General features: G+C 39.1%; 1 protein-coding gene across 1 annotated transcript; it reads right to left on the bottom strand.

Annotated features, from left to right (window-relative positions):
• Window positions 1–1,315: 1,315 nt before the first annotated feature.
• Window positions 1,316–27,310, bottom strand: LOC122128261 (protein FAM114A2-like). Its single transcript, XM_042702522.1, has 6 exons — window positions 27,232–27,310; window positions 19,939–20,030; window positions 12,227–12,361; window positions 11,560–11,710; window positions 9,747–9,872; window positions 1,316–1,449 (listed from the first exon to the last, which is right to left on the bottom strand). Exons 1-6 carry the CDS (start codon window positions 27,308–27,310, stop codon window positions 1,316–1,318), a joined length of 717 nt encoding a protein of 238 aa, XP_042558456.1.
• Between the last annotated feature and the right edge of the window lie 394 nt (window positions 27,311–27,704).

Consider the following 27,704-nt stretch of genomic DNA (forward strand, 5'->3'; position numbering starts at 1 on the left):
CAGAATTGAGCCAATTGGCAAAACTGGAATATAGACAAAAGATTAAGCAAAAGTATGGCATTGTGATTAATCTACTGAAGCTGATAACTATACTGTGGCTATGTAATAACGGGACATTTTTGTCCTGAGATCAAGATTAAAATATGTAGGAATAGAGAACTACGAAATATACAATTTAATCTCAAATGTATGTCCACAAAGAGAACATACATGCAAGCATAACTGATTAAGCAAATGAAGGAAAATATTAACCAACTGAATTTGCATAAAAATCACAGAAATAGTTTATATTCTTTTTGTGACTTTTCCTAAATTTGACCATTTTTAAACAATACTAGATTGAATAGTGAAGAGATGCACTTGAACTGCAGAAGATGAGTTCCTGGGGATTGTTCTGAGAGGGCTTCATGGAGAATGCATGCATTGGGGGATAAGAATAAAAGATCAAGTGTTACCATATGAAAATTAGGGAAATCCAAACATTCAGACTACAACAATAAAGTACCAAGAGTAAGAAAATTCACAGATAAAGAAAATAACTCAGGGCTACTGTGGATTGAGGGATGAATGGTTTAATGGCCCAAAATTTTTGTTGAGGGTGATGGATATGTTTGGGATAAGATAAAGGTGATGGTTCTACAATACTGGAAATGTACTGAATGTCACTGAATTGTGGTTATAATAATAAATGTTATTACTATTTCCCCATAAAGAATAAAAAATCATCCCAGTTTAGAGGCTACTGTTTGCAGGAAACTCCCTGACATTATATACTCACAGGAAACTGTACTCTTTATTTCTTACATTCACTAGATTTTAAACATGTATTTCTTTATGTGTTTTTTTCTTTTTTTGAGATAGAACTTTGCTAGCACAGGCCGGCCAGGAATTTGCAATTCTGCTACTTTGTTCCTTGAGGAATGTCTTTCTTCTACCCAAGACATTCCATAATAAAATTTATTTTCTAATAACAAAAACAAAAAGATCAAGTGTTACGTTCCTTACCCTAGGACTTAGGAGCTGACTTATATCAGCTCCCTCTGTCCAGAAAGCATTGTGTGCCTGGTGCTTACTCGTTTATAGAATGTCTCCTGAGCCTGGGAAAGATAGGCATAAAAGGAAAAAGCATCCCTTGTCCTGTGCATGAGCAGGCAACCGAATATATGTTGTATTAAATATTTCTCTGGATATAGAACCTCCCTACCCCTCTCTGACCTTGGATATGCATATAGCTCCCAAGTCACCAACAAAGAGCAAGGCTTTGCCCAAGGCTCTTACTTCCATATGGTAAATGGTTACTATCTCAGTTTTTAATTCACTGAAGTGTCACAAATAAATGAATCAAAATCACCAAGAAGTAATAACCTACACTGGCAAGTTTGTCTGGTTTGCAGGAGATGTACAGCTGGGAAAACAGCTCTGTTATCCCTTCAGAAAAATTTTCATCTCCTGAAAAAAACAAAGTCTCACATGAAAAATATTTCAGCAAAACTGCTGAGGTTCACAAGAAAGGTAAGAAGGAAGAGGAGTGAAGGCAGCAGAAGTATTCATAACAATTTAATGAGCATGGAATATGAGTGCTTATACAATTTTTTTCCTTTCCTTCTGAAGGTTTTCTGATGCATTGTCATCATTATCCAGTCTTTCACTTAATATCCAATTAAGACAAACATTTCTGACACTTTTCTTCCACCACTGGTTAAGCTGAAGCTACAGGTGCTAGGGATAATAATAATCACTCTGCATTCTGAGCTTTCTTGGCAGACTTGGTGGCCTTGCCAGCTCCAGCAGACTTCTCCACAGCTTTGATGCCACACACAGCAACTATCTCCTATTACAAACAGCAAGATGATCCAGAGGAGCATAATCAGAGAAGCTCTCCACATACACAGGCTTGCTGGAACCATATGAAGCATGACAGCATCACTACACTTCAGGAATTTAGGACTAGCTTCCAGCTTCTTACCAGCTCTGTGTTCAAGCTTCTCTTTCCACTCAGTAAACTTGCAAGCAATTTAAGCTGAGTGACAATCCAGGACAGAGGCATAGGAAGCACTAGTTTGGCCTGGATGGTTCAGGAAGGTCACCCAAGCTGTGAATCTAAATGCTTCCTTGGGTGGATCATTCTTGTTGTCACCACCAACATTGCCATGGCAAACATCTTTGGCTGACATGCTTATAGAATTTTTTTGTGCACAGTATGTCAATGGATGTTCTTAATGGGCTTATAAGAGAATTGGGTATTATCACACTTGGGCGATAAAGATAATGAAGGCTGGAAGAGGTCAAGAATTTCTACAAGATCTCCTAGCAAAGATCAGAAGTTAAACCTTGGCCTCCACTCTCAATGTTCTTTGCACCACATTACAGAAGAATGAATGGAGAGTATGAAGCAGATATTATATAAAGAAAATGGAATTCAGGGCTGGGAATGTGGCTTAGTAGTAGATTTTTTACCTTGCATGCATGAAGCCCTGGGTTTGATTCCTCAGTACCACACAAACAGAAAGAGCTGGAGGTGGCGCTGTGGCACAAGTGGTAGAGCATTAGACTTCAGCACAAAGAGGCTCAGGGACAGAGCCCAGGCCCTGAGTTCAAGCCCCAGGACCAGAAAAAAAGAAAAAGAATAAAAGAAAATGGAATTCAAGTTGGGACAGTAAGACTCCAGGAGAATCCAGGTTATCCAAGAAAATGGGAAGAGTTTCAGGCAGAGAAAATGAGTGCCAAGATTAGGGGGATGAAAGCATAGCAGGAAGTTTAGAATAAGCAAAGGAAAAAAAGCAACAAAGTAGGATCCAGCTAAGACTGAGCCTTTATACCCTCTTAATATTTCAAAGTTTCTACCAAAGAGATGAGGAACTACTGATGATTTTTAAAACAGAGACAGGTAAGATCAAATTTAAATCAAAGGAAGATCACTTTAGTGGCTGAGTAGAGAACTGATCAGCACTAATCTAGGAATAAACAAGAAAGTAAAATTGAGTCAATAATCTATGATCCAAGTAAGAGACGGTGATGTGTAAATCAGGGGGAGAAAGGATTCTTAAATGTTGGAATGGTGCTAAGGAAAATGTTGAAATTATCATGAAGATGGGAACACAGAACACCTTAGTAGAGAAACATGCAAACATAAGGATAAGTCAAGAGCAAACTATAATCAAGACAGACAAACAAATTGTCAGGAAATATTCCTTCTCTCTTTACACACCTAAATCCTATCCATTCACCCCCTTTGAGACAAGCCTAACGTTTTAGACTTTAGAATCTATATATTTATTAATCACCAGTCTATAGCTTCAAAGGGCAAATTATTACTTCTTTATACCTGCCATTGTCCCCAAAAGTCCCTGGTTGGTGGGAGGGGGTAATGTATCATGGCTCATTTGTCCCTCTCAGTTGGCATTTGAGAGAATTAAAATGACTTAGCAATCCAAGTTTAACATGGATTGTGAAGGTGATCTCATTAATACCATCCTTACCTATGTACCTCATTTAAGCAACATTTAATTATATCCTACTATGAAAAAAAATCTAAAACCTGGCTTGTAGGTTGTCATTCCAACTAAATCCTACTGGGTGCAAGAAATTAATCTGAAAACATAATGAGATACCTATATCACAAAGTATTGACAAAATGATCCAATGGCATGCAGAATTTTTTATTTATATTTATCTCATTCTGTTCTAAACATATTTAATATATACTTAGAATATAATTAATATTTGAATATGTACATTTAATTTACAAATGTTCAAATATACAATGTATTATGTTTGAGTTTATTTAAATAAACTTTTTTTTGTAAGAGTTGTGAACAAAAAGGAAATGGGTCACTGTTGTGGCTCATGTCTGTAATCCTAGCTATTTGGGAGGTGAGAATGGAGAATTATAATTTGAGGTCAGCCTTAGCAGCACACTTTGTGAGATCCCCTTCTCAGCCATAGCCTGGTACAGTAGTATCTGCTCATCCTCCTACATTAATGTGAGAGGCCAAAATTAAGAGGATCTCAGTTCCAGCCCAACCTGGGCAGAAAATTTTAGGAGATTCCATCTCAACAGAGAAGCTGAACACAGTGGCAAGTGCCTGTGATCCTAACAATGACAGGAAGACTGAAATGGGTAACTGTAGTTCAGGCATGCATCCAGGAAAAACCAGACTCTCCCTGAAAACAGTCAAGGGAAAAAAGGGCCCAAGGCATGGCTCAGTGGTAGTGTGCCTGCCTTCCAACTTTGAGTGAGCTGAGCTCAAACCCCAGTACCACCATAAACAAAGGTAAACAATGGTGGAAGATCACAGCCAAATGCTTTCCACAGAATGAAATATATATTGGGCAGGAGTGTGGCTCAGTATTAGGCTAGAGGTGGAACTCTGTGGTAGAGGACTTGGCTGAGGCTCTGTGTTTGGGGACTGGCACTGCGGTAAGGAGAAGTTGCATTGAAAGTATGTGGGATGGTGCTGGTGGTTCATGGCTATAATCACAGCTACTCAGGAGGCTGAGACTTGGAGAATGGACCTTTTAAGCCAGACAGGCAGAAAATTCTGTTTAGATCTATCTCCACTTAGCAAGAAAAAGACAGACTGGTATCTTGGTTCAGACTGGTAAGACATCAGCTCACTTCAAACTGTGGTCCTGGCACCAAAAACAACAATAAATAAATAAAATAATAAAGTGTGGGCTTTGGAGGAACTTTGCAAGAAGGAAGGACTCTCCCAAAATAGGAAGACATATTCTTAGGCAAAGGGATGGTAAGGACCAAGGATGCTGATGGAAAAAGATGACCAACACTGCCACAACACCAGGTTCCTAAATTTATCCCCCATTAGCTACTTCCATTTTTTCCATACTTCATTGAGATATCATTAAATGCCAACATCACTGCTGAATTTTCAACAAATATCACTGAGGAGGGCTGGCACAGAGTGTGAGAGGAGCTGGGAAGGAGTCTGTTTTCGGAGTCATTTCTGGTGAACATAATAGACAAAAATCCAACTGTTTAGAAAATCCCTCCAAGTCCTCTGAATGGTATTTAAAGATCAAGAGTCCCATTCGTGGGCCAAATGAGATGCTGATTACATGAATGAATGCTGTTAATTGCACAAATAAGTTTATAAATAACACAATTGTCATATTGAGGCCTAGTTAGAAAACAATGCAACTATCTAAACACGTCACAATGGCTTTATGTGTTTCCTAAGTTAAGCCATCTAAAAAGAAGATTTTTTATCTATTATATCTTTGGAATCATGAAAATAATTAGCATCTCTTAGTTAAGACTATTATACAGTATTTATTTTTCTGGTTGTGGAGCCTGAACTCTGGGCCTGGACACTGTCCTCGGCTCTTCAGCTCAATGCTAGCATTCTACCACTTGAGCCACAGTGCCACTTCGACTTTTTCTGCTTATGTGATGCTGAGGAACTGAACCCAGGGCCTCATGCATTCAAGGCAAGCACTTTACCACTGAATCACCTTCCCAGCCCCTGAATAAAGTATTTCATTTAGTACTTATTTTAACAACCTGTGAGGAATTAGATTGGGTTACCTTATAGATGAGAAAACAGCTCAGTATCAAGGAACTTTTCAAGGTCACATGGCTTTAGTAAATGACAGATCTTCATTTTAACACAGTGGAAAACTCCAAAGCCCATCATAGTTAACTGCCATCTCAATATTTCAGAACAACATTAAGAACTTACATTTAAAAAACTTTTTTCTTTTGTGCAAGTCATGGGGCATGAACTCAGGGCCTGGGTGTTGTCCCTGAGCTGTTTCAGCTCAAATCTAACACTCTATCACTTGAACTACAGCTCCACTTTGGGCTTTGGGTATTTAACTGGGGATCAGAGTCTCACAGACTTTGCTGGTGAGCTGGCTTTAAACCCAGATCTTGGATCTCAGCTTCCTAAGTGGCTAGGTTTACAGGTGTGAGCCATTAGAAAATATTTTCTAATCAGGAAGCAAGCTTTTACGTAGACTAAGTAGTCATTTATTAGTAAAGTGTTATACAACTGTCTAGTTTGAACTCTTAGAACACACTGCTGAAAACAACAAACAAAAAAGAAAATGTCCCAGTCTGCATAAAGTCTGTACTCAAGGAGTAAGGAAAGTCCCTCCCTGAGGAATGTTCAGTCTTTCTGTAGAAAACTTGAAGACTAGTTATTTTACAATAGATTAGAAATAGAAAAAAACCAAATGAGGTTAAGAGGATATTAGTGACAAGCACACTCACAGTTCAAAGAAGTAAAAGAGAAAGCCATCTTTAAATGCCCTGACATTTGGAAAATTTTAATTTGGCAGCCCTCATACTAGTCTCAGGACCTCTTAATACTTTTAAATTTTTGAGAGCCCCCAAAGAGCTAATTAAAAATGTAAGTAGACAGGCTTGGAAGGTGGCTCAGTGGTAGAGTGCTTGCTTTGCATGCATGAGGTCCTGGGTTGGATTCCTCAGCACCACATAAGTAGAAAAAGCCAGAAGTGGCACTGTGGCTTAAGTGGTAGAGTGCTAGCCTTGAGCTGAAGAGCTGAGGGACAGTGCCCAGGCCCAGAGTTTAGGCCCCACAACTGATAAAAACAATGTAAGTAGAGGTAGAAACTGGTGGCTCTCACCAGTAATCCTAGCTACAGATTTGGGAGACTGAGAGCCATAGATTGCTATTAAAAGCTAGCTGGCTTCCAATGTATAACCCCTGTTTTCACTGTATTGTATGTTGGTATAATTTGTGGAGGGGAAAGGAAAAACAAAGTGTTTAAATAGGGATACAGGTGGACCCACTGCAACAATGAGATGTATAAGACGTTATGAAAAAAGAAGTTTACAACTTTAGCGGGGGAGAGGGGTATTATGGGGGAGTAGGGGAGATGGGAAGTGGGGGGAAGGGGAAACAAAGGAGGAAGCAACAATGCTTGATAAGAAATGTACTCATTACCTTACTCATGTAATTGTAACCCTTCTGTACAGTATTTTCACAATAAAAAAAACACAAATTAGAGGGGAAAAAAAGCTAGCTGGAGCAGGAAAGTCAGTGAGACTCTTATTTCCAATAAGCTACTCAGAAAAAAAAAACAAAAAACAAAACAAACAAAAAACAAAGTACACCTGTGACTCAAGTGGTAGAGTGCAGCTCAGGATCAATGCCTAGGTGCTGAATTCAAGCCCAGGACTGGCACAAAAATAAATTAAATAAAAAATAGGGGATACACACACACACATACACACACTAAAGAAACAGACAGATACAGACAGATATGTTAAAAAGTAGAACACATCCAATGAGCAAAGCATCAGGTATTGAGTTCAAGTCCTAGTTTCACATCCCAAACAAAAGAAAAATTAGAACTGAAGTGCTTATGGTAGTTTTGCAAACTTAAGGAAAAAAAAACAGTACTTGTTAATATACATTTATTGAAAATAACTGTAATTTCCACAAAAGGTAAAATTTCAGCAGAATAATACCATTGTTTTACATTTTTAATGAATCTCTTTATCCTTTAGCCTAATGAAAGACACATGTATTTTCTTATCTGCTTTTACATTCTGTCTGCTGGGGTATGTTGTTTTAAGTATATGAAGGAAATCTACCTCACAAAGTCACTTAGTTAGAAAAGGAAGAAGTTTTAGTAGCCTTCTCAGATTATCAGTAAAGGTAATCCTTACATATTCCTTAATACTATACTAAAACTCAACTAGTGTCATCTCTTAAAATTTAGTTGTAATGATATACATAGCAATGAGCCTGAAGCTATACCATAAGATTTTCTGATTGGATGTATTAAATTAAAATCCATTAGTCTTTTTTTTTCTTTTGCCTGTGCATGATTTGCTAACATCACACATTAAATAATGGGAAAATACTCACTCTGAGTCACACAAATCTTCCAAATGCTGACCAACTGTCTTGAAATGAATGAATATAGCTGTTATTTTCTTTTTTTTTTTTTTTTTCAGGTAAGGGGGAGGTTTATTCAGTAGACCTGCGGGGACCAGGCAAGGTTGGCACTCCACGTGGCTGGGAAAGAGAGAGGAAAGAGCTAGAGCAGAGAGAGAGCAGACAGAGCTAGAAAAGAAGAGCAAGAGCAAGAGCTAGAAACGAACAGAGAGAGAAAGAGAGAGAGAGCTGTTATTTTCAACACAGATTTCATCAGCATAGTCTGAAAACAGCACTGGGAAGCTACAAAGCTCAACAGATCAATAAATACATTCTACAAAATTGAAACTTAGTTTGAATGTATATCATGACTCATACATAGTTGCTTTTCTTGTTGTAAAGGCTCATTTCATTCACTTTTAAGAAATGTTCACCAAATAGAATTCTAGTCTCTGGGCTGGGAAGGTGGCTCAGTGGTAGAGTGCTTGCCTTGCATGCATGAAGCCCTGGGTTCGATTCCTCAGAACCACATAAGCAAAAAGAAAAAAGCCGGAAGTGGCTCTGTGACTCAATTGGTAGAGCGCTAACTTTGAGCTGAGGAGATGAGGGACAGCGCCCAGGTCCAGAGTTCAGGCCCCACGACCAGACACCCCCCCCCAAAAAAAAGAATTCTAATCTCTGTGACCACTTGTATACTTCATAGTGAAAATGGCATTCCATGGCAAAGCATGTAGTTCAATTAAACACTACAAATGGGCTAGGCACTGGTGGCTCATGCCTATAATCCTAGCTACTCAGGAAACTAAGACCTAAAGATCATGGTTCAAAGCCAGCTCAGGCAGCAAAGTCTGTGAGACTCTTTCTCCAATAAACTACTAAAAAGAAGACAGAAGTGGTGCTGTGGTTCAAGTGGTAGTGCACTACCCCTGAGCAAAAAAAGTTTAGGGTACTACCCAAGCCCTAAGTTCAAATCCTAGGACCAGCTTAAAAGAAAAATTCAAAAGTGAATTCATTCATTCCACTTTTTAAAAATATCCAATTAGCAAAGAATATGTTAGAAATATATTTAATTAAATGTTAAAATAAAACAAACCTAATGATTCATTTGTCCAGAAATTATATTTTATATTAACTGCCACATTACCTAATTACTGTAAAAAATGAGCAGCTTCAACATTCATATTTCGTAAGAGATACAGCAGGCTTTAAAATGTGGAGACGGGAGGGGGGAAGAGTGTCACTCACATTTTAGGTACTCAATTCAAGATGGGATTAAGAGTCCCACAAGTCACAAGGTACAGCTGAAGTATCCAGAGATATAAAGAAATGTCAGTCAAACTGAAGACAAACTCTGAAAAGAGCAGTCTTTAACTGTAAACACTGGCAGGGGTATATGAACAATATCAGTATGAGGGATGCTAAAAGGAGTCTGACAGGAAAAAAAAAAGAAGACATAAGCAAGAGGCTGACATGTCTGAACACCTAGACAGGGGGAAAGTTGCAAAAAGGATTCTACATGAAAATTCTCACTGCAAAAATGAGAGAGATGCAGGGTACCAGTGGCTATCCTTGTCACACTGCTACTTAGGTGGCTGAGATCTGGGGATCATAGTTGGAAGCCAGCCTAGGAAGATAACTCCAAGAGAGTCCTATCTCTAATCACAAAAAAAGCTGGAAGTAGAGGTGTGGCTCAAGTCCTTGAGGGCCTAACTTTAAGCAAAAAGCTTAGGGACAGCAAGCAGACCTTGAGTTCAAGCCCCAGGACCAGCATAGGTGGTGTGAGAGTGTGCACACATACACACAATTTACTGTAGTTTACTCAAGGCAAAATATAAATACACTGCATCTTCCCACTCAGATTCTGAATTTTCATATTACCTTTCTTCTCTTCTTCCTCTTCCTCACAAAATTCTGCTAGGGAAAATGCGTCTTTGAGTTGTTCTAATTCAAGTATTATAGCCTCTAATTCTTCTCCACTCAGAGAATTAAGGACAGATTTCACCTGAATGAAGATAATAAAATATTGTGGAAATATGAATGAAAAAAAAATCTCACAAGGAGAAAAGACTGAAGAGCTCATGCCAACACATCAGTGTGTGTGTGTGTGTGTGTGTGTGTGTGTGTGTGTGTGTGCTAGTCCTAGGGCTTGAACTCAAGGCCTGGGCACTTAGATTTTGTGCTCAAGTCTAGTACTCCATTATCTGAACCACAGCACCACTTCCAGCTTTTTGGTGGTTAATTGGAGATAAAAGTCTCACAGACACTTTTACCTGAACTGGCTTCACACCATAATCATCAGATTTCAGTCTCCTAAGTATCTAGGGTTGCAGTACCCAGTTCTAATTTTTTTTTTTGCCGGTCCTAGAGCTTGAACTCAGGACCTAGGAGCTATCCCTGAGGCTCTTTGTGCTCAAGGTTAGTGCTATACCACTTGGAGCTACAGCACCACTTCCAGCTTTCTGAGTGATTTATCAGAGATAACTTATCTGGCCTGGCTTTCAACTAACCTCATATCTAGCCTCCTGAGCTAGGATTAGAGCCAGAACTATTTTTTTTTTTGGTCGTGGGGCCTGAGCTCTGGGCCTGGGCGCTGTCCCTCAGTCTTCACCTGTAGACTAGTGCTCTACCACTGGACCCTTAGCCCCACTTCTGGGTTTCTGCTTATGTGGTGCTGAGGAATCGAACCGAGGGCCTCATGCATGCAAGGCAAGCACTCCACCACTGAGCCACCTTTCCAGCCCCCAGAACTATTTTTTTAATAATTGTAACACAAAAGGTTAGATATTATAAGAAGGTAGATAGAATTTGTATTTCCAAAATTAATACAGGCTAGAAGAGAACTGAAAATTATCAGTGCTTAAGCATGACTTCAAAGCCCAAGCAGGAAAAGCCATTAAACTCTTATCTCCAATAAACCACTAGATCAAATACCAGAAATGGAGCTGTAGCTCAAGAGGTAAACACCTGCTTTGGGCTGAAGATGTGAGGCACAGTGCCCAAGCCCAGAGTAAAAGCCCCACAACCAACAACAACAGCAACAACAAGAAGAAGGAGAAGGAGAAGGAGAGGAAGAAGAAGAAGAGGAGGAGGAGGAGGAGGAGGAGGAGGAGGAGGAGGAGGAGGAGGAGGAGGAGGAGGAGGAGGAGGAGGAGGAGGAGGAGGAGGAGGAGGAGGAGGAGGAGGAGGAGGAGGAGGAGGAGGAGGAGGAGGAGGAGGAGGAGGAGGAGGAGGAGGAGGAGGAGGAGGAGGAGGGAAGAAGAAAAAAGAAGAAGAAGAAAACGAAAAAGAAAAAGAAGAAAGAATGGCTTAGATTATCAGAGGAGATGAACTAACAGGAAATGATATACAAATTAGCAGCTATAACAGGCTTTTTGACAGCTAAAAACCCATGACATTGGAGAAAAACCATAAAATGAAAGACTAAGGTAAAAGAAAAAGATATGTGATATTTAGACCTCTTTGTTATTCTGTTCATTTTCTATAATTTTAAGAGAAATAAAATTTGACTTACTCAATATTTCTAACAATAAAGCAGTAAGGGATATTGAAATTCTATTATAATATTTCCAGCATGCCACACCTCCTTCAGAAACACATTTCATCTTCCAAAAATACAAAGAGAAAAGGAACCATGCAACGGTTCTCCTTTGAAGACTCTTTTCAGCTGCGAGTTTGAGATTGGAATTACCTTTTATTTCACTTTCTTGCAAAAGCATCTCCAGAACTTTTAGATGTTCTTGAAGTTCATCAAAGGGTAGCCCACTATGAGATTTCTTATCTTTTTCCATGGCTACCTCATTGGAGGTCATGAGCTCTTCTTTCTCCTTTGCCTCTTGTAAAACCTAAAAAGAGATGGAAGCATAGAAGCAGCAAATAATAGCTCAAGGGTAAGTTTTAAGAGTGGAGAGAAGCAAAGCTGAGACAAGTTCCAGTATAGAGTGCTGCTCTTCATGCCTGGTATGGCAAGTCAAATTCACTAAGGATCAGGAGCTGCATGGGAAAAAAAAGAAGCTAAACAAAATTTGATGCTTGACAGCATCACCCAAGGAGCCACATGCATTTCTAAAAGTGGTTTCAACATTAACCTAATAAGCAATCTTGATAGCGCTCAGGATTTTGCAATGCACTGACAGAGGCTACTGCAGAAAGAAAAGAGCTGGCCATTTGTATAAGCATTAGAGCTCTAACTGCACATCCAGCCCATAAAAAATGCCTTCATTTTATAATGCATTGAAAATTCTTTGCAAGGAAATACACTAACAAAATCTCAAGGTAACAAAGGGAAAAATTCAAAATAAAAAAGAAAAAAGCACATGAACAAGAGAAAACAGCAATCAAACCAGTAAAGGTAACAGTACCTGAGACAGTGTAGAATTCCAGTTCATCAGATCCTTGGTCATTTTAAATACAGGATCTCCTTCTGCTATTACATCTATTGTCTTCTTCACAATGAATTCGAAGGCATCTAAACCCCCACTAATAATGTCCTTTCCCTAGAAAGCAACATAAATGTCATTACTACAATACTAGGAAAACACATTTGCATGTTTTTTGGGGGTTTTGTGTCAGTCCAGGGGCTTAAAAATCAGGGCCTAGGTGATGTCTATGAGCTTTTTTTCTTCAAGGATAGTACTCTACCACTTGCACAACAGCTCCACTTCCTGCTTTGTTTGCTGGTTAATTAGAGAGAATAGTTTTACAGACTTTCCTGCCTGGGCTGGCTTTGAACCACAATCCCCAGATCTCAACTTCCTGAGGAGCTAGGTTTACAAGCATGAGCCACTAGTGTCCAACCATTTATATGTTTCAATTCTTTAAGAGTGACCTACAATACTAAGCACTGGGAAGAATGTGGAACAGTAAGGGTAATACACACTGCATGTAGAAACATAGTAGGTTCTCCTCTTTGGAAAACTGCTGGCCAGTATCTACTATAGCTACAAATGTACAGTGGTTCATCAGAAGACATTTCAGGGCTGGGAATGTAGCCTAGTGGTACAATGCTTGCCTAGCATGCATGAAGCCCTAGGAACAATTCCTCAGTACAACATACATAGAAAAGGCAGGAAATTGCACTGTGGCTCAAGTGGTAGAGTGATAACCTTGTGCAAAAGAAGCTCAGGGACAGTGCTTGGGCCCGGAGTTCAAGCTTCAGTACTAGCCAAAAAAAAATAAATAAATAACCAAAAATATTCAGAGCAGCAGTATTTGTAATAGCTATAACATGGAAACTATTTCAATCCTTCAAAACTGTGGAATAAATGAAATATAACATAGTGACAAAATGGAATACCATATCCAAAATGCAACATGGTCAAATGATACAAAAATGTTGTGAAAGAAGTTAGATACAAAATGTACTATAAGTATGTAAAGTATAAAAGCAAACAAAAGTAATCTAAGATAAAAGTCAGGACTATAGTTATCTTCCTAGATGGGGCATACTATCTCTTAAAGAATCTGAACAAGTTCACAGTATGAAAATGAACTGTTTTAAATTTCAGTATTAAAATTAAGAAAAAATATAAAGCATAAAGTTAAAGTATAACCAAGTATTTAATATATGCCTATAATGCCAATACTCCAGAGACTAAGGCATAAGTATTGTAAGTCTGAGGCCAGCCTAAGCTACATTCATATCCAGTTCAAGGATGCCAGGCTACACAGTGAAAAGAATGAAAAGAGAATCCATAGACACAGTGTACGCCTGTAATCACAGCTGCTTACAAAGTAGAGGCAGAATTGTAGCCCAAAGCCAGCACAAGTAAAAGCCAGTGATTGGATCCAAAAACAAACTAGCTATTTCTGCTTTCTAGTTGCCATGATATGATTGATTCTGCTTTGCCATGACCTTCCTGCCATTATGAACTGACATCTCTGAGAACAAAACTGCTCCCTGTAGATAGATAGATAGATAGATAGATAGATAGATAGATAGATAGATAGATAGATAGATAGGCAGGCAGAAGAAAGGAATAAGGATGTGGCTCAAGTGGTACTTCATATTGCCAAAATAAATAAACAAAGGTTACAATAGCCAGGCAGTGGTGTCTGGTGACTCATGCCTGTAATCCTTTTCAGCTACTCTGAAGACTGAGATCTGAAGATCACAGTTCAAAGCCTTCCAGGCAGGAAAGTCCATGAGATTCTTATTTCCAAATAACTTCTCAAAAAATTTAGGGAATAGCACTGTGGCTCAAGTGGTAGAGTGATAGCCGCCTTAAGTACAGAAAGGGTCAGGGACAACACTCAAGTCCTGAGTTCAAGCCCCACAACTGGCAAAAGAAAAAAGTATTGATCTACACATAGTAAACATTTTTCTAAACAAGAGGAAACTATAGTCAGAAACAGATCAATGGTTGGAAAATGCTCTGAACAGACAGAAAGGTGTGGCTACAGACTGGCATGAAGGAACTCCCTCAGGTAATGAAAATATTCTTATATCTCAGTGAGCCATACAAATACAGAAAATATTCTGTGTCTCTGTATCACAATATACTGTGACTATACAGTATAAACATAATTATTATTTCTCAACACAAAGTCATATTGCAAAAAAACCAGTTTTACTGTATGCAAATTATAGCTCAACTTTGTCCTAGAAGACACTGCTGATTCTTAGTAAGGGAATCAATATATATTACAAAGATGAGTATGTTTCAAAAATAATCAGTTCTCTTTTACCTTTAAAAATCATATAATAGATCAACTAGTACACCAAGTAATTAAACTATATTATATCAAACACTCTATTATGGAGAGAACTTTTGCTTTCAAGGACTATAAATAAGCTGATATTACACTTGCCTTCCTATACTGCAACTAGAAAACCAGACAAAATATAAGAAAGAACTATTTTTTGACAATGGACAAAAAGACAAAATGAAAGACTTTGGTCCAGGAGAAAAGAGAAACAAAGTCAACCCAACAGCTGGGCTTTCTGCCTAGAGAAAAGTTCCAAACCCCAACACACAGAGGAGATCCTAAAGACAACAGAACACTCACACACAATGTAAGTCAGGGATAAAGGCTGGAGTCAGGGAAGGCTGAAGCAGCTATCACTTGAAAGTCAGAAAACTTCAGAGGATGCAGCTATATAAGTAAAATGTTTCAAGAATCTACAGATGTGCCCATGTGTCTTTATCTGAATAATATACTGTTCAAACACTAGGTAACGCCACACAGTTGGAGAAGAACTAGTGTAAGTAGTAAGCAACACAATCCCCATAGCTCAAGCTGTCCTGAAGCATCTGGTTTTTAAACAACCAAGTGAACAGACTTCACTGAACACCTGAGGAATAAGAGTGAATTCAGAGGAATCAGGGCTCAGCAGTGAAGATTAACTAGTCCTTAAGATTGAAGGCTACACTAGACTCCCTATAATCAAGCCTAACAGAGAGAAGAAAGTGGTGACATTGTCCAAAAAACAAATCATTTAAATAGGGATACAGGTGGATCCATTGCAAGAATGAGATGTACAAGTCGTTATGTGGAAAAACAAACTTTGCAACTTTGGTGGGGGGGGGGGAGAATTGGGTGGGGGAGGGTGGGGGAGGATGGGAAGGGGAAACAAAGGAGGAGGCTTCAATGCTTGATAAGAAATGTACTTATTATCTTGCCCACGTAATTGTAACCCTTCTGTACAGCATTTTCACAATAAAAATTAAAAATTAAAAAAAGGGTGAAGAAAAAATAAAGAAATGTACTCTTAGTTGGGTACAGTGGCTCACACCTGTAATCCTAGCTACTCAGGAAGCTGAGATCTGAGGATTGTGGTTCAAAGCAAGCCCTGGCAGCAAAGTCTGTGAGACTCTTATCTCCAATAAACCATCAGAAAACAAGAACTGGCATTGTGGCTCAAGTAATAGAGCACTAACTAGCCTTGAGCTCAAGAGCTGAGAGGCAGTGCCCAGGCCCAGAGTTCATGTCCACGATTGATAAAAAAGAAATGTACTCTTTACCCAACTTATATAACTGTAACCCGTATCTTTTAGTAACAGTTAAAAAGTTTTGAAATATGAATCTGAATTGGGAAAGCAGGACTGGGCCAATGATGACTCACACCTATGGTCCTAGGTACTCAGGGCTGAGATCTAAAGATCACAATGGAAAGCCACCAGGGCAGAAGAACCTGTGAGACTTTCATCTCCATTTATTTATCCAGCAAAAATCAGAGGCAGGGTTCAAGTGCCAGCTGTGGGGGAGGGGGACAAGGTAGACTGTGAAGATGGGAGTTCAAACCCCAGTGCCAGAACATAAACATTAAAAAAGAAAGAGGCCTGACATGGTAGCTCACACCTATAATCCTAGCTACTCAGGAGGCTGAGATCTGAGGATCACCGTTCAAAGCTAGCCTGGGAAAGAAAGTCTGTGAGACACTTATCTCCAATAAACCACTCAGAAAACCGGAAGTGGCACTGTGGCTCAAGAGCTAGAGTGCTCGCCTTGAGCAGAAGAGTGCAGGGACAGGGCCCACACCCAGAGATCAAGCCCCATGACAGACCAAAAAAAAAAAGTGGGGTGGAGGAAGAAAGGAAGCAAGGAAGCAAGCAAGCTAGCTAGCTAACTAGCTGGATGCCAGTGGTTCACACCTGGAACCCTAGTTATCCAGGAGGCTGAGATCTGAGCATCACAGTTTGAGGCCAGACTAGGCAAGGTAGTCTAGTCCAGGCAGATTTATCTCTCCAATTAATCACCAAAAAAAAAAATAGAAGTAATTATCACAGAAGTATAGCTGTTGCTCAAGTAGTAGAGTGCTAGCCTTGAGCAAAAAAGGTTCAGGGACAGCACCCAGGCCCTGATTTCAACCCCCAGGAACACCACACACACACACACACACACACACACACACACACACACACACACACACACACACACACACACACACACACACACACACACACACAGAAAGCAGAAGACAACATCCTTAAAGGAAGATGACAAAATTGCAAAAAAGATGACCAAGTGATTTCATTGGTATCTTTTACCTCAAACTTCTAAAAAGATCCATCTCTAGTATAATTTCCTTCGCAGTGAAATTAATTTCTCTCCTTAGGAACTTTAGAAGATGGGAAAGGCTTTAGGATGAAAATGCCACCAATTCTATTCTGGTACACTTAATATTCAACTAAAATCTAAGTCCATAAAACTTCCACTGAGTAGTGGGAGTTCTCTACTCATGAGACATAAGTAAACACAACCTAAACTCTGCTCTCCATGCTAGTCTTCAAAGGTATAAAAAGGGTATATTCTCCCTATCTTTTTTCCTTAGATTTTCATATTCATGATCCATTAACTCTCCAAGTTTTTAAGACATTAATACTAGCCACTCTTCCCAGGGTTTTCCATGATTTTCATTCCCCTCTTAAAACATGGCTCTGAATGACAGATGTCCTTCAAGTGTTTATGAAGTCACTGCTGTTTACTATCCAAACATACTTTTAACTCCTGTTTTCTTTGCCCACTAAAAGCAACTCCTGATAAAAATTTCTGATAATGCTAACAATTTAATCTCCCAATATCTCAAAGCATCAGAGTTAGACATTAAACCATTCTAGTTGCTGGGGGCATGAGGAGAAATGAAACGTCCTGTCTCTGCAACTCCTGAATTTGAGCTTATCTGTTTGAGAATACCATACTTGCACTCACAGCATGATCTGACAACAATTACAAAATCATAAAGAAATCAACAAAGAAAACTGAAGATACCAGGACCCTACGTTCACCAAAACAACATGCAATAGTCTATTTCTAGAGTCCTTTAGGAAGAAAAATAAACTCATTTTTTAAACACATAGTGTGTTAGTCACAGCCAAAATAACCTCACTGATGCAAGCATCAGTAAGAACAGTGCCTCATATATGGAGTATTTTGCAGCCATGTCTGATAAGGGTATCTCTCCAGTCTACTGACCCATGCACTATGGACCCAAAGGTATGTCAATCCAGTTTGCTCTTAGGTATACACAAGTAGTGATAGTGGAACCTGTTACTCTCTGATGGGTATATACGCCAAAACATGATATAACTCTGAAGATGGAGAAAAACAGATAGAATAAATCTGCTTTTTTTTTTCCAGAGGAAAAAAAGATAGAGATGAGCAAAGAGTATTAAATGAGAAACAATATGGGCTGTGAGAGAAGAAGAAAACAAACCGGTCTTCAAAACTTTTCCATACGGCTTAGAAGTGCAGGTTTCCTTTTTATCAAGACAAACTTCCAAGAATAAACCTTGGCACAGACAGAAATTTTTTTAAAAGAGACCCAGAAACACAATAAATCAAAGAAAGTTTGGACACATGGGATTACATGAAATTGCAGAACTTCTGCATGGCAAAGGACATAGCAAGAGCAATAGAAAGCCCACCGATTGGGAAAAGATTTTCACTAGCCATACAACGGACAAGGGTCGCATATCTAAAATACAACTTGAACTCAAAAAAATTAAATCTCCCAACAACAAATCCTCAAAGAAACAACTGCCCAATAAATAAGTGGCTAAAGACTTAAAAAGAAACTTCTCTGAAGAGGAAAGAAGGATGGCCAATGGACACATGAAGAAATGCTCAACCTCCCTAGCCATAAAAGAAATGCAAATCAAAACAACATTGAGATACCACCTCACCCTAGTTAGAATGGCTAGAATCAAGAACTCTTATAACAACAGATGTTGGAGGGGATGTGGACAGAAGGGAACTCTTCTGAATTGTTGGTGGGAGTATAAACTTGTTCAACCACTTTGGAATGTAGTATGCAGGTTCCTCAAAAGACTCTACATAGAGCTTCCCTATGACCCAGCAATCCCTCTTTTGGGCATTTACCCAAGCGATCACAAACAAGACCATACTAAAGCTACAAGCACGACTATGTTTACTGCAGCATTATTTACCATAGCTAAGATATGGAACCAACCCAGATGCCCCTCAGTAGATGAATGGATCAAGAAAATGTGGCATATATACACAATGGAATTCTATGCCTCCATCAGAAAGAATGACATTGCCCCATTTGTTAGGAAATGGAGAGACTTGGACAAAATTATATGAAGTGAAGTAAGCCAGGCCCAAATAAACATAGGTCCCATGATTTCCCTTATTTGCAATAACTAGTATATGTCTAAGACAAGCAGAAACGGTAAGAAAAGTTGATGTTAGGTGAAATGATCCCCAAGATAAGGACACAAATGTTTTTTTTTTCTTTCATACAATTGTTTCTAACATATTTATAAGATGATTTCTTTGTTGCTTTGTATGTCCCTCCCCCACGGTATAACCCCTGTTTTCACTGTATTTGATGTTGGTATAATTTGTGGGGGGGAAGGAAAAAAAACAAATATTTTAAATAGGGATACAGTTGGACCTATTGCAACAATGTCAAAAAACGAACTTTACAACTTTGGCAGGGTGTGTGTGGGGTGGTGATGGAAGTGGGGGGAACGGGAAATGGGAAGGGATGGGAAGGGGTAACAAAGGAGGAAGCAATAATGCTTGATAAGAAACGTACTCATTACCTTGTCCATGTAATTGTAACACCTCTGTATGGTATTTTCACAATATATATATAAAAAAAATAAACCCTCACCTTCATAAAAACCCAAATGCAAAAAAAAATTAGAGAGAGAAAAGGCTAGAATGTACCTCAGCTCAATGGCAAAACACTTGCCTAGGAAGTGCAACATCCTGGGTTCAATGCCCAGTATCAAAAAGAAAAGGTAGAAAAACAAACAAATAAAAAACAAAAGGCAAAAAAAAATAGCCCTAAATGAACAAAAATATTTTTTGGTCCTGTCAGTTTTAAATTCAGCCAACCCTGGTTGCCATATAAAGTGCTAAGTAATTCTTATATTCAGCATATATGGCAATATAATTTTATTATACAGCAGTCCTTGAAATTACTTCAGATGCAGAGTAGAGAGATATGAGCAGTTACAAGACACAGATCTCTAACTGGCAGCTGGATTCACAAGGCAACCCACCACAGCTGTAGGATATCCCCATGTCCTTAATATCAAAAATGCACAAGCTAGCTACTGAATCCAAAGTATCCTAGGACTTAATGTTTCTCTATACTGACCTTCAGCATCTTGACTTCAGCGGAAATCTCACTGGGACTAAGGATCCCAAGGGAAGTCTCTGTCATTTCAATGATGTTTGAAGTATCTTGTCCTAGAGAAAAATTAAATTTGTTGCTCTTTATTACCCAAACTTACCAAGCTAAATTCCAAAAACGAAATATCAAAGTGTGTATGTCTAAAATCATGAATGCTATGAGACAGGTTATTTTTAACAATTGGGGTAATTATTCCTTGAGAACATCTCCTTAGTATAACATTTTTTAAACAAAACCCTGATATATCATCACTAAAGAACAGACATTTATAGCAATTCCTAGACTTCATTCTAATAAGAAAATGCTACCAATTCTACTAGCAGTGTCTATCATCTCATGATTACTTTTCTTAAAACAATAAACCCTTGAACAAATGTGGAAGGAGAATTATTAACTAAGTCCTTTGTAACACAAATCTGTAAAACACACACAGACAGTAATGAAATGACTGATGATTTTACCCACTGTGGCCACTGTAACTGAGGCTGAGGAGAGCAAGGACTTGCCCCGGGGGCCCCAATATTTCCATCTGGCCTGGGGTATATCTTTGGAAAGTTTCCTATTGTCCCAGTAAATGGGGGGGCGGGGAGGGAAGACACAAGAAAGTGTGAAAAATTAGAGAGCCAGAGTATAATATACATAAGTTATCTAATTATTAGCTAAAGTATGGGAACCTAATAATATTTGCTTAATGCATTGCTTGATTGATAGACAGTTGTCTGTGTTTATTATGTAGTCACCATGCAGCAAAGGAAATTACTGCTGATGGCATTTATAGAACTGAAAAACTATTATTTATGGTTGTAAAAATAAGAAAAGAAATGTAATCCTAAATTAGCATTGAGCTTGAGTCTGTCTTTTTTTTATTGTGAAAATACTGTACAGAGGGTTTACAATTATATGGGCAAGATAATGAGTACATTTCTTATCAAGCATTGTAGCCTCCTCCTTTCTTTCCCCTTCCCATCCCTTCCCATCCTCCCCCCCCCCCGCCCCCCCACCCAGTTTTCCCTGCCCCCCCACCAAAGTTGTAAAGTTCGTTTTCGACATAATGACTTGTACATCTCATTGTTGCAATGGGTCCACCTGTATCCCTATTTAAACGATTTGTTTTTCTCATTGTACCAGGGCTTCACACATTTGGCTTGCTTGCTCATGGCTGGCACTCTACCACTTGAGCCATACCTCTAGTGGAGCACTTTGCTGGCATTTAGTTGGAGATGGAATCTGCATTCATCTGGACCTAAGCATCCTCAGTAGCTAAGATTACAGGTGTGAGCCAGGGGTACCTGGTAAACGCTAATATTTTTAAATCCCAATATTTTAATAGAGATTCTAGCTGGGCACCAGTGGCTCATGCCTGTAATCCTAGCTACTCAGGAGGCTGAGATCTGAGGATCATGGTCTAATGCCAGCCAGGGCAGGAAAGTCCATGAGACTCTTATCTCCAATAAACCATTAGTGGTACTGTGGCTCAAGTGGTAGAGTGCTCACCTTGAGCTGAAGAACACAGAGATAGTGCCCAAGCCCAGAACTCAAGCCCCACAACCCACACAAAGAAATAGAGATTCTGTGATACCTGAAAAGGGAGAACTTCTGAAGTCTCAGGGTCCCTGGAAGACCCAACATCTGTTTTTTTCAAGGGGACACTACAGCTTCCATTAAGTCTCTTGATTGGCATGTTGGTCAACAGATTCAGTATTCTTCACAGACTCAGAATTCTCCACTGACTCACAGTTTCTTTCTTCAAGGATAGGACTTGCTTCAGTTATCACTGGAGTCTCAGGATCATCTTTATCAGAAAGTCCAAGGGAAAAAATGATTGAGGTCAGCTTTTTTTTAGTATAAATTATTTGTCTAAATCTTTTGACACTTTCACAGAGTCACAGGCAGGAACATTAGTAAATTAATACAGACAAGATCCCACAGATCTTCCCCCAGGTTCTCCTAGTAACAGCTTTCATAACTGAAGCATAATTCATTGTGGCAGAATCCACCAATCTTCAGATTTCAACAGATTTCAACTGAAATTCTGTCACTTAAAGAAGTATAGATGGAATTACATAGCATGTCACTTGTTAAGAATTTTTACACAGCATTTAAGTCTCTCCAGACCCACTTGTATTAAGACTTTTTTTTTTTTTTTACTGTTTCTGAATAGTCCATGGTATAAATGTGCTTTGGGACTATCACAGAAATAAAATGATTCAGAAAGCTTATATACAGGTGTTTATGGGAACGAAAGCTTTCTCTGGGAAAAATGCCTACTCAGTTAAATTTTAAATGTTACTGTTAGGCTGGGCATGTACCTGAGTAGTAGAAGGCTTGCCTAGCATGCAGGAAGCCCTTTGTTTGATTACTCAGTACCACATGCACAGAAACTGGCACTGTGGGTCAAGTGGTAGAGCGCTAGCCTTGAGCTGAAAAGAAGCTCACGGATAGTGCCATGGGACTGAGTTCAAGCCACAGGACTGTCCAAAAACAAGGTATTGTTCTATTCTTTTCCCAAGTAAAATATCATTTTACTTTCCTAGTGGCAATGTATGAATAATCAAGTTCCCTTGAATTCTGATCAATCTTGTGTTGTCACTATTTTGATTGAGCCATTCAGATAGGTATGTAGTGGTACCTCACTGTCCCTTTTAAGTTGCATTTCTCTAAGGGTTGGGACCAAGGCATCCTTTTATGTGCTTATTTGCTGAATATATACTCTTCAGTGAAACATTTATTTGTATCTTTTGGTCATTATCGAATCATTCTGGTTTGGTTTTTATCATTATGTACTACAGAGATTTGAGAACACTGTATTTTGGAGATTTAACTCCTCTACTGTGGTTTGCAAATATTTCATGCTAGTTTATAGTTTATCTTTTTCCTGTCTTCCTAGGGTCTTTCCCTGAGCAAGTTTTTCATTGTGAGGAGGTTCATTATCTATTTCCCCTTTTACTGACTATCCTTTAAAATCTTTAGTAATCACTTACTACTAAAACTCTTCCAGAGATTTAATCTATCCAAAAACATTTCTGTCAGAACAGTTTTTTAGAGTTTTATTTCCTATTTGTAGTGGTGGCCCTAGTGATTAAAAGATGTCTCTAATCCTTTTGCTTTTGTTTTTTGGATAGGGTTTCCTAATTTGCCCAAGTGAGCCTCAGACCACAAATTTCTTACATTGCCTCTCAAGTACCTAAGATTACATACATAAACTACCATGCTTGCTATCTCTGAAACACTAACTTTTTGTTTGGTATGCTCTTAAACCATAATCCTCCTATCTCCTTCTCTGGAATATCTAGGATTATAAGTATGAAACACTTTCTGGGCATTTTGCTATTATTAAAAATATTCATCATAAATAAACCAAAATTCTGTTAGTATTGGAACATTTGATGTTACAAAAGAGATGACGTCAGAATGTCCCACATCCACAAATCAGCCAAAGTCAAATGCTGGAGGGGATGTGGAGAAAGAGGAACCCTATTATACTGCTGGTGGGAATGTACACTTATACAACCACTTTAGAAAGCAGTCTGGAGGGTCCTTAGAAAGCTAAAGATTGACCTCCCTTACGGCCCAGTCATACCACTTTAGGCATCTACCCTGAACAACAGGAACCAATATACAAGGATATGTTCACCTCCGTGCTTATTGCAGCACTGTTCACAATAGCTAGGATATGGAAACAACCCAGATGCCCCACCACAGAGGAATGGATCCAAAAATTGTGGTATCTATACACAATGGAATATTATGCAGCCATTAGAAATGACAAAATAATGGCATTTGCAGGGAAATGGATGGAGCTAGAAGGAATCAGGTTGAGCGAGGTAAGCCAAGAGCAAAGAGACAAACAATACATGGTCTCCCTGGTAAGTGGATGCTAAATCCAAAATGTTAGGTGATACGACAAAATTAACAGGACTTAAGAAACAAAGAACTCCCACTCATCTGGTCGAACCACTACTAAATATCCCCATGCTGCTGATCACATGTATGGTGCATATGTGTACACCGTTATATGTTATAGACTGTGATAGACAATTTGCTCCAGGAAAGTTAGAATGAACTTGTGACTTTAAATGAACATCATTATTCCACAATACTGTGAAATTTTGGAAATTATGTAATCACTTAATCACAATTAAAAAAAAAAAAGAACCTCAGGGGAGGTAGGGAGGGAAGGGATGGTAGGGGGAAAACAATGGAGGGGGGTAACAATGCTCAATAGAAAGTGTACTCATTACCTTGCTCATGTAACTGTAACCCTCTGTATAGTATCTTTACAATAAAAAAATTAAAAAAAGAGATGACAATTGGCTTATATTTTATACTTACTTATGTTTTTTTGTTTTTTTTTACAGTGTGAGCAATAGAATTCAGGACCCCACACATACCAGGGAAGAGCTCCACCATTTGGCTATATCCATTGACCTCCTACTTCAACATTTTTTTTGCCAGTTCTGGGACTAGAACTCAAGGCCTGGCCACTGTCCTGGAGCTTTTTTGCTCAAGGCTAGCACTCTAACACTTGAGAGCCACAGCCCTACTTCTGGCTTTTTCTGTGTATGTGTTACTGAGGAATTGAGCAATGGGCTTCATGCATGGTAGGCAAACACTCTATTACTAAGCCACATTCCCAGCACCTCAAATCAACTTTTGAGCAGCAATTCAAATACCCAATCTAATTCCTTCCAGAAGAGCTGTTTGGGAATTAAATCAATATCATATTGGCCCTTCAACAAAGAGAAGGAGAACCAAATAGTTTGAGAGAATTAATATATTTCCTGCCCTTTCCTTCACCCTCTGCTTTTGTGCTCTCTCTCTTTTTCTTTCACCCTCATTCACCCATACACACAGGTATGTATAAACCTATTCTATAGAGAGATGGACTACATGCAGGAAAGAGCCAATATATGATATCAAATGTTTCAAATAGATTTTGTTTTTGTTTTTTTGTTTTTGTTTTTGTTTTTTGGTCCAGTCATGGGGCCTGAACTCTGGGCCTGGGTGTTGTCCCTCAGCTCTTCAGCTCAAGGCTAGCGCTCTACCACTTGAGCCACAGCACCACTTCCAGCTTTTTACTTTTTGCTTATGTGGTGCTGAGGAATCGAACCCAGGGCCTCAGGCATGCAAGGCAAGCACTCTACCACTGAGCCACCTTCCCAGCCCTCAAATAGATTTTAAAAACATAGTAGCAACTAATAAGGCAGAAAGACCAACACAGTACCATAATTAAGATATACACCAAAAATGCTAACAGAAAGGAAAACATCCATTTTGAATCAGAAGATATGATTCATACACAAAGTACCAAACAAAAGTCTAGAGCTTGGAGTGTCAAACCTAGCCTAGAGATATTTTTAATTTATCTATATAGTGTCTAAACTTTTAAATGAGTTCCATGTTTAAAAACCAGTCTTCATAAGCCAGGCCCAAAGAAACATAGGTCCCATAGTTTCCCTTATTTGCAATATCTAGTATATGTCTGAGTCAAGCAGAAAAGGTCAGATAAGGTGATGTTAGGGAAATGAACCCTAAGATATGTATTCAAATGCTTTTTTTTCTTTCATGTGAGTGTTTCTAACACATTTATAAGATTATTTCATTGTTGCTTTGTATGTCCCTCCCCCACAGTATAACCCCTGCTTTCACTGTATTTAGTGTTGGTATAATTTGTGGAGGGAAAGGGGAAAAACAAATCATTTAAATAAGGATACAGGTGGACCCATTGCAACAATGAGATGTACAAGTCATCATGTCGAAAATGAACTTTTGGGGGGGGAGGATGGGGGGACAGAGGAGAGGATGGGAATGGATGGGAAGGGGAAACAAAGGAGGAGGGTACAATGCTTGATAAGAAATTTACTCATTATCGTGCCCATGTAATTGTAACCCCTCTGTACAGTACTTTCACAATAAAAAATAAAGAAGAAGAAAAACAAAGGAGGAGGTAACAATGCTCGATAGGAAATGGACTCATTACCTTGTTCATGTAACTGTAACCCCTCGGTACAGTATCTTTACAATAAAAAATATATACAAAAAAACAGTCTTCATACAAATGTGCAAGTGTCCAATTTCCCTTGAAAACTGGAAACAAAGGCTCTATACTGACTGGTTAATAACTACCTCATGCCAAATGGTCCTTTCAGGCAACTGGTCCTTTCAGGCAATGCTCCTGCACCTCAAAACTGGCACTCAAATTCAATTCACTCATTTATGTTAACTTTATTAGCCCCATAGGCATCTGCAAATGTCTGCCATGAGAGGTACATAGGAGTATGATAGGTGAAAATGCCAGAGAAAGAGTTCAAAGATATAAAAACAATCCATGAGAAAGCTCAAAGGTATTTATGATACCAGTTGCCTAGAGCCATTAAAATACCAGGGAGAAAAACAATCACAAGGCATGAAACCAGAAAGCAACTTTAAGACACCTTGGAGCTAAGCTGTATGTATACGTGTGTGTGTGTGTATGTGTGTGTGTGTGTGTGTGTGTGTGTGTGTTGTATACTATGTGTAATTCATGCACGATATGTAATACATACAAAATATATCATTGTAGAAATGTAATTCATGTAACTTCATATAAGATTAGGACATACTCTGAAATAGGAAACAATGGTAATCTCTATTCTTTGGTCATCACCATCTAAATTTGAATTTACGTGATTTAAAGATCATCTAGAGGCACTGGGAAGGTGGATCAGTAGTAGAGTGCTTGCCTTGCATGCATGATGCTCTGGGTTTGATTCCTCAGCACCACGTAAGCAGAAAAATCCAGAAGTGGCACTGTGGCTCAATTGGTAGAGTGCTAGCCCTAAGCTGAAGAGCTGAGGGACAGTGCCCAGGCCCAGAGTTCAGGCCCCAGGACTGACCAAAAAAATCATCTAGAATGTTCTAGACTGGAAGACTATGAGTTTATATTGTTTATGCTGTTAATATTATTAGTAGAAGGAATGTAGATACTCTACTCTCAATGAATTCATCATCTCACAGCAAATGTAAATGAATAACAGGTAGGTGAAAGTGAAATTGCATTATTTAATGGTTTCCTAAGTTTTCTGGGTATTTTATGATGAATTGGAAGAGAATACACCAGTGAACTAAGAAAAAAATAAGCTGAAGGGATTCATATTTTTAAGGAACCAAAATGCATATGCTTGTGTCTCTCACACCTACCACACACCCTCAGGCCACCTTTTCCTTCCGTTTCCCTTCTCAGCAATCAAGGCTACCAGCACCTACTCTGGGACTTACCTTGCTCCTGCCGACCACAACTTGGGGAGTACCATGCACTCAGCCAGCACCACAGCCGCTGCTGACACCTCCAAAGCATGCTCCCAATAACTGGGGAATACTTCCCCCTGCGGGGTGGGTCTGGCCGCGTATACTTCTTGGTCCTGCTTCTTCTTCGATCTGATGTGGCTGGGGTCTGGTTTGTTGAGTTTGGGCACCAACCAGTGGTTTAAAGGTTGGCTGACCATAGTCATTGGAGTGATGTTGGCTTGGAAAAGGAGACTGCCTTTGTGTTTTTGAAGATCTGACCATCCAAGAGGTACTGAGTTCCAAGTACCCTCCCACACTATCCCCGAGGTCAGGGGTCACCCAAGCCACTGACTTGGCAAGGCCCAAATGGGCAGAACAGGGCTGTCCAGGCCAGTAGCAAAGTGTTTGAGAGGATGCTTAGTTATATGAATGGGACAGGAAAAGGTGAGGGAGGACTAACTAGC

Source organism: Dipodomys spectabilis, unplaced genomic scaffold (assembly GCF_019054845.1).
Source record: "Dipodomys spectabilis isolate Male_0828 unplaced genomic scaffold, ASM1905484v1 ptg000327l, whole genome shotgun sequence".
Lineage (NCBI taxonomy): Eukaryota > Metazoa > Chordata > Mammalia > Rodentia > Heteromyidae > Dipodomys > Dipodomys spectabilis.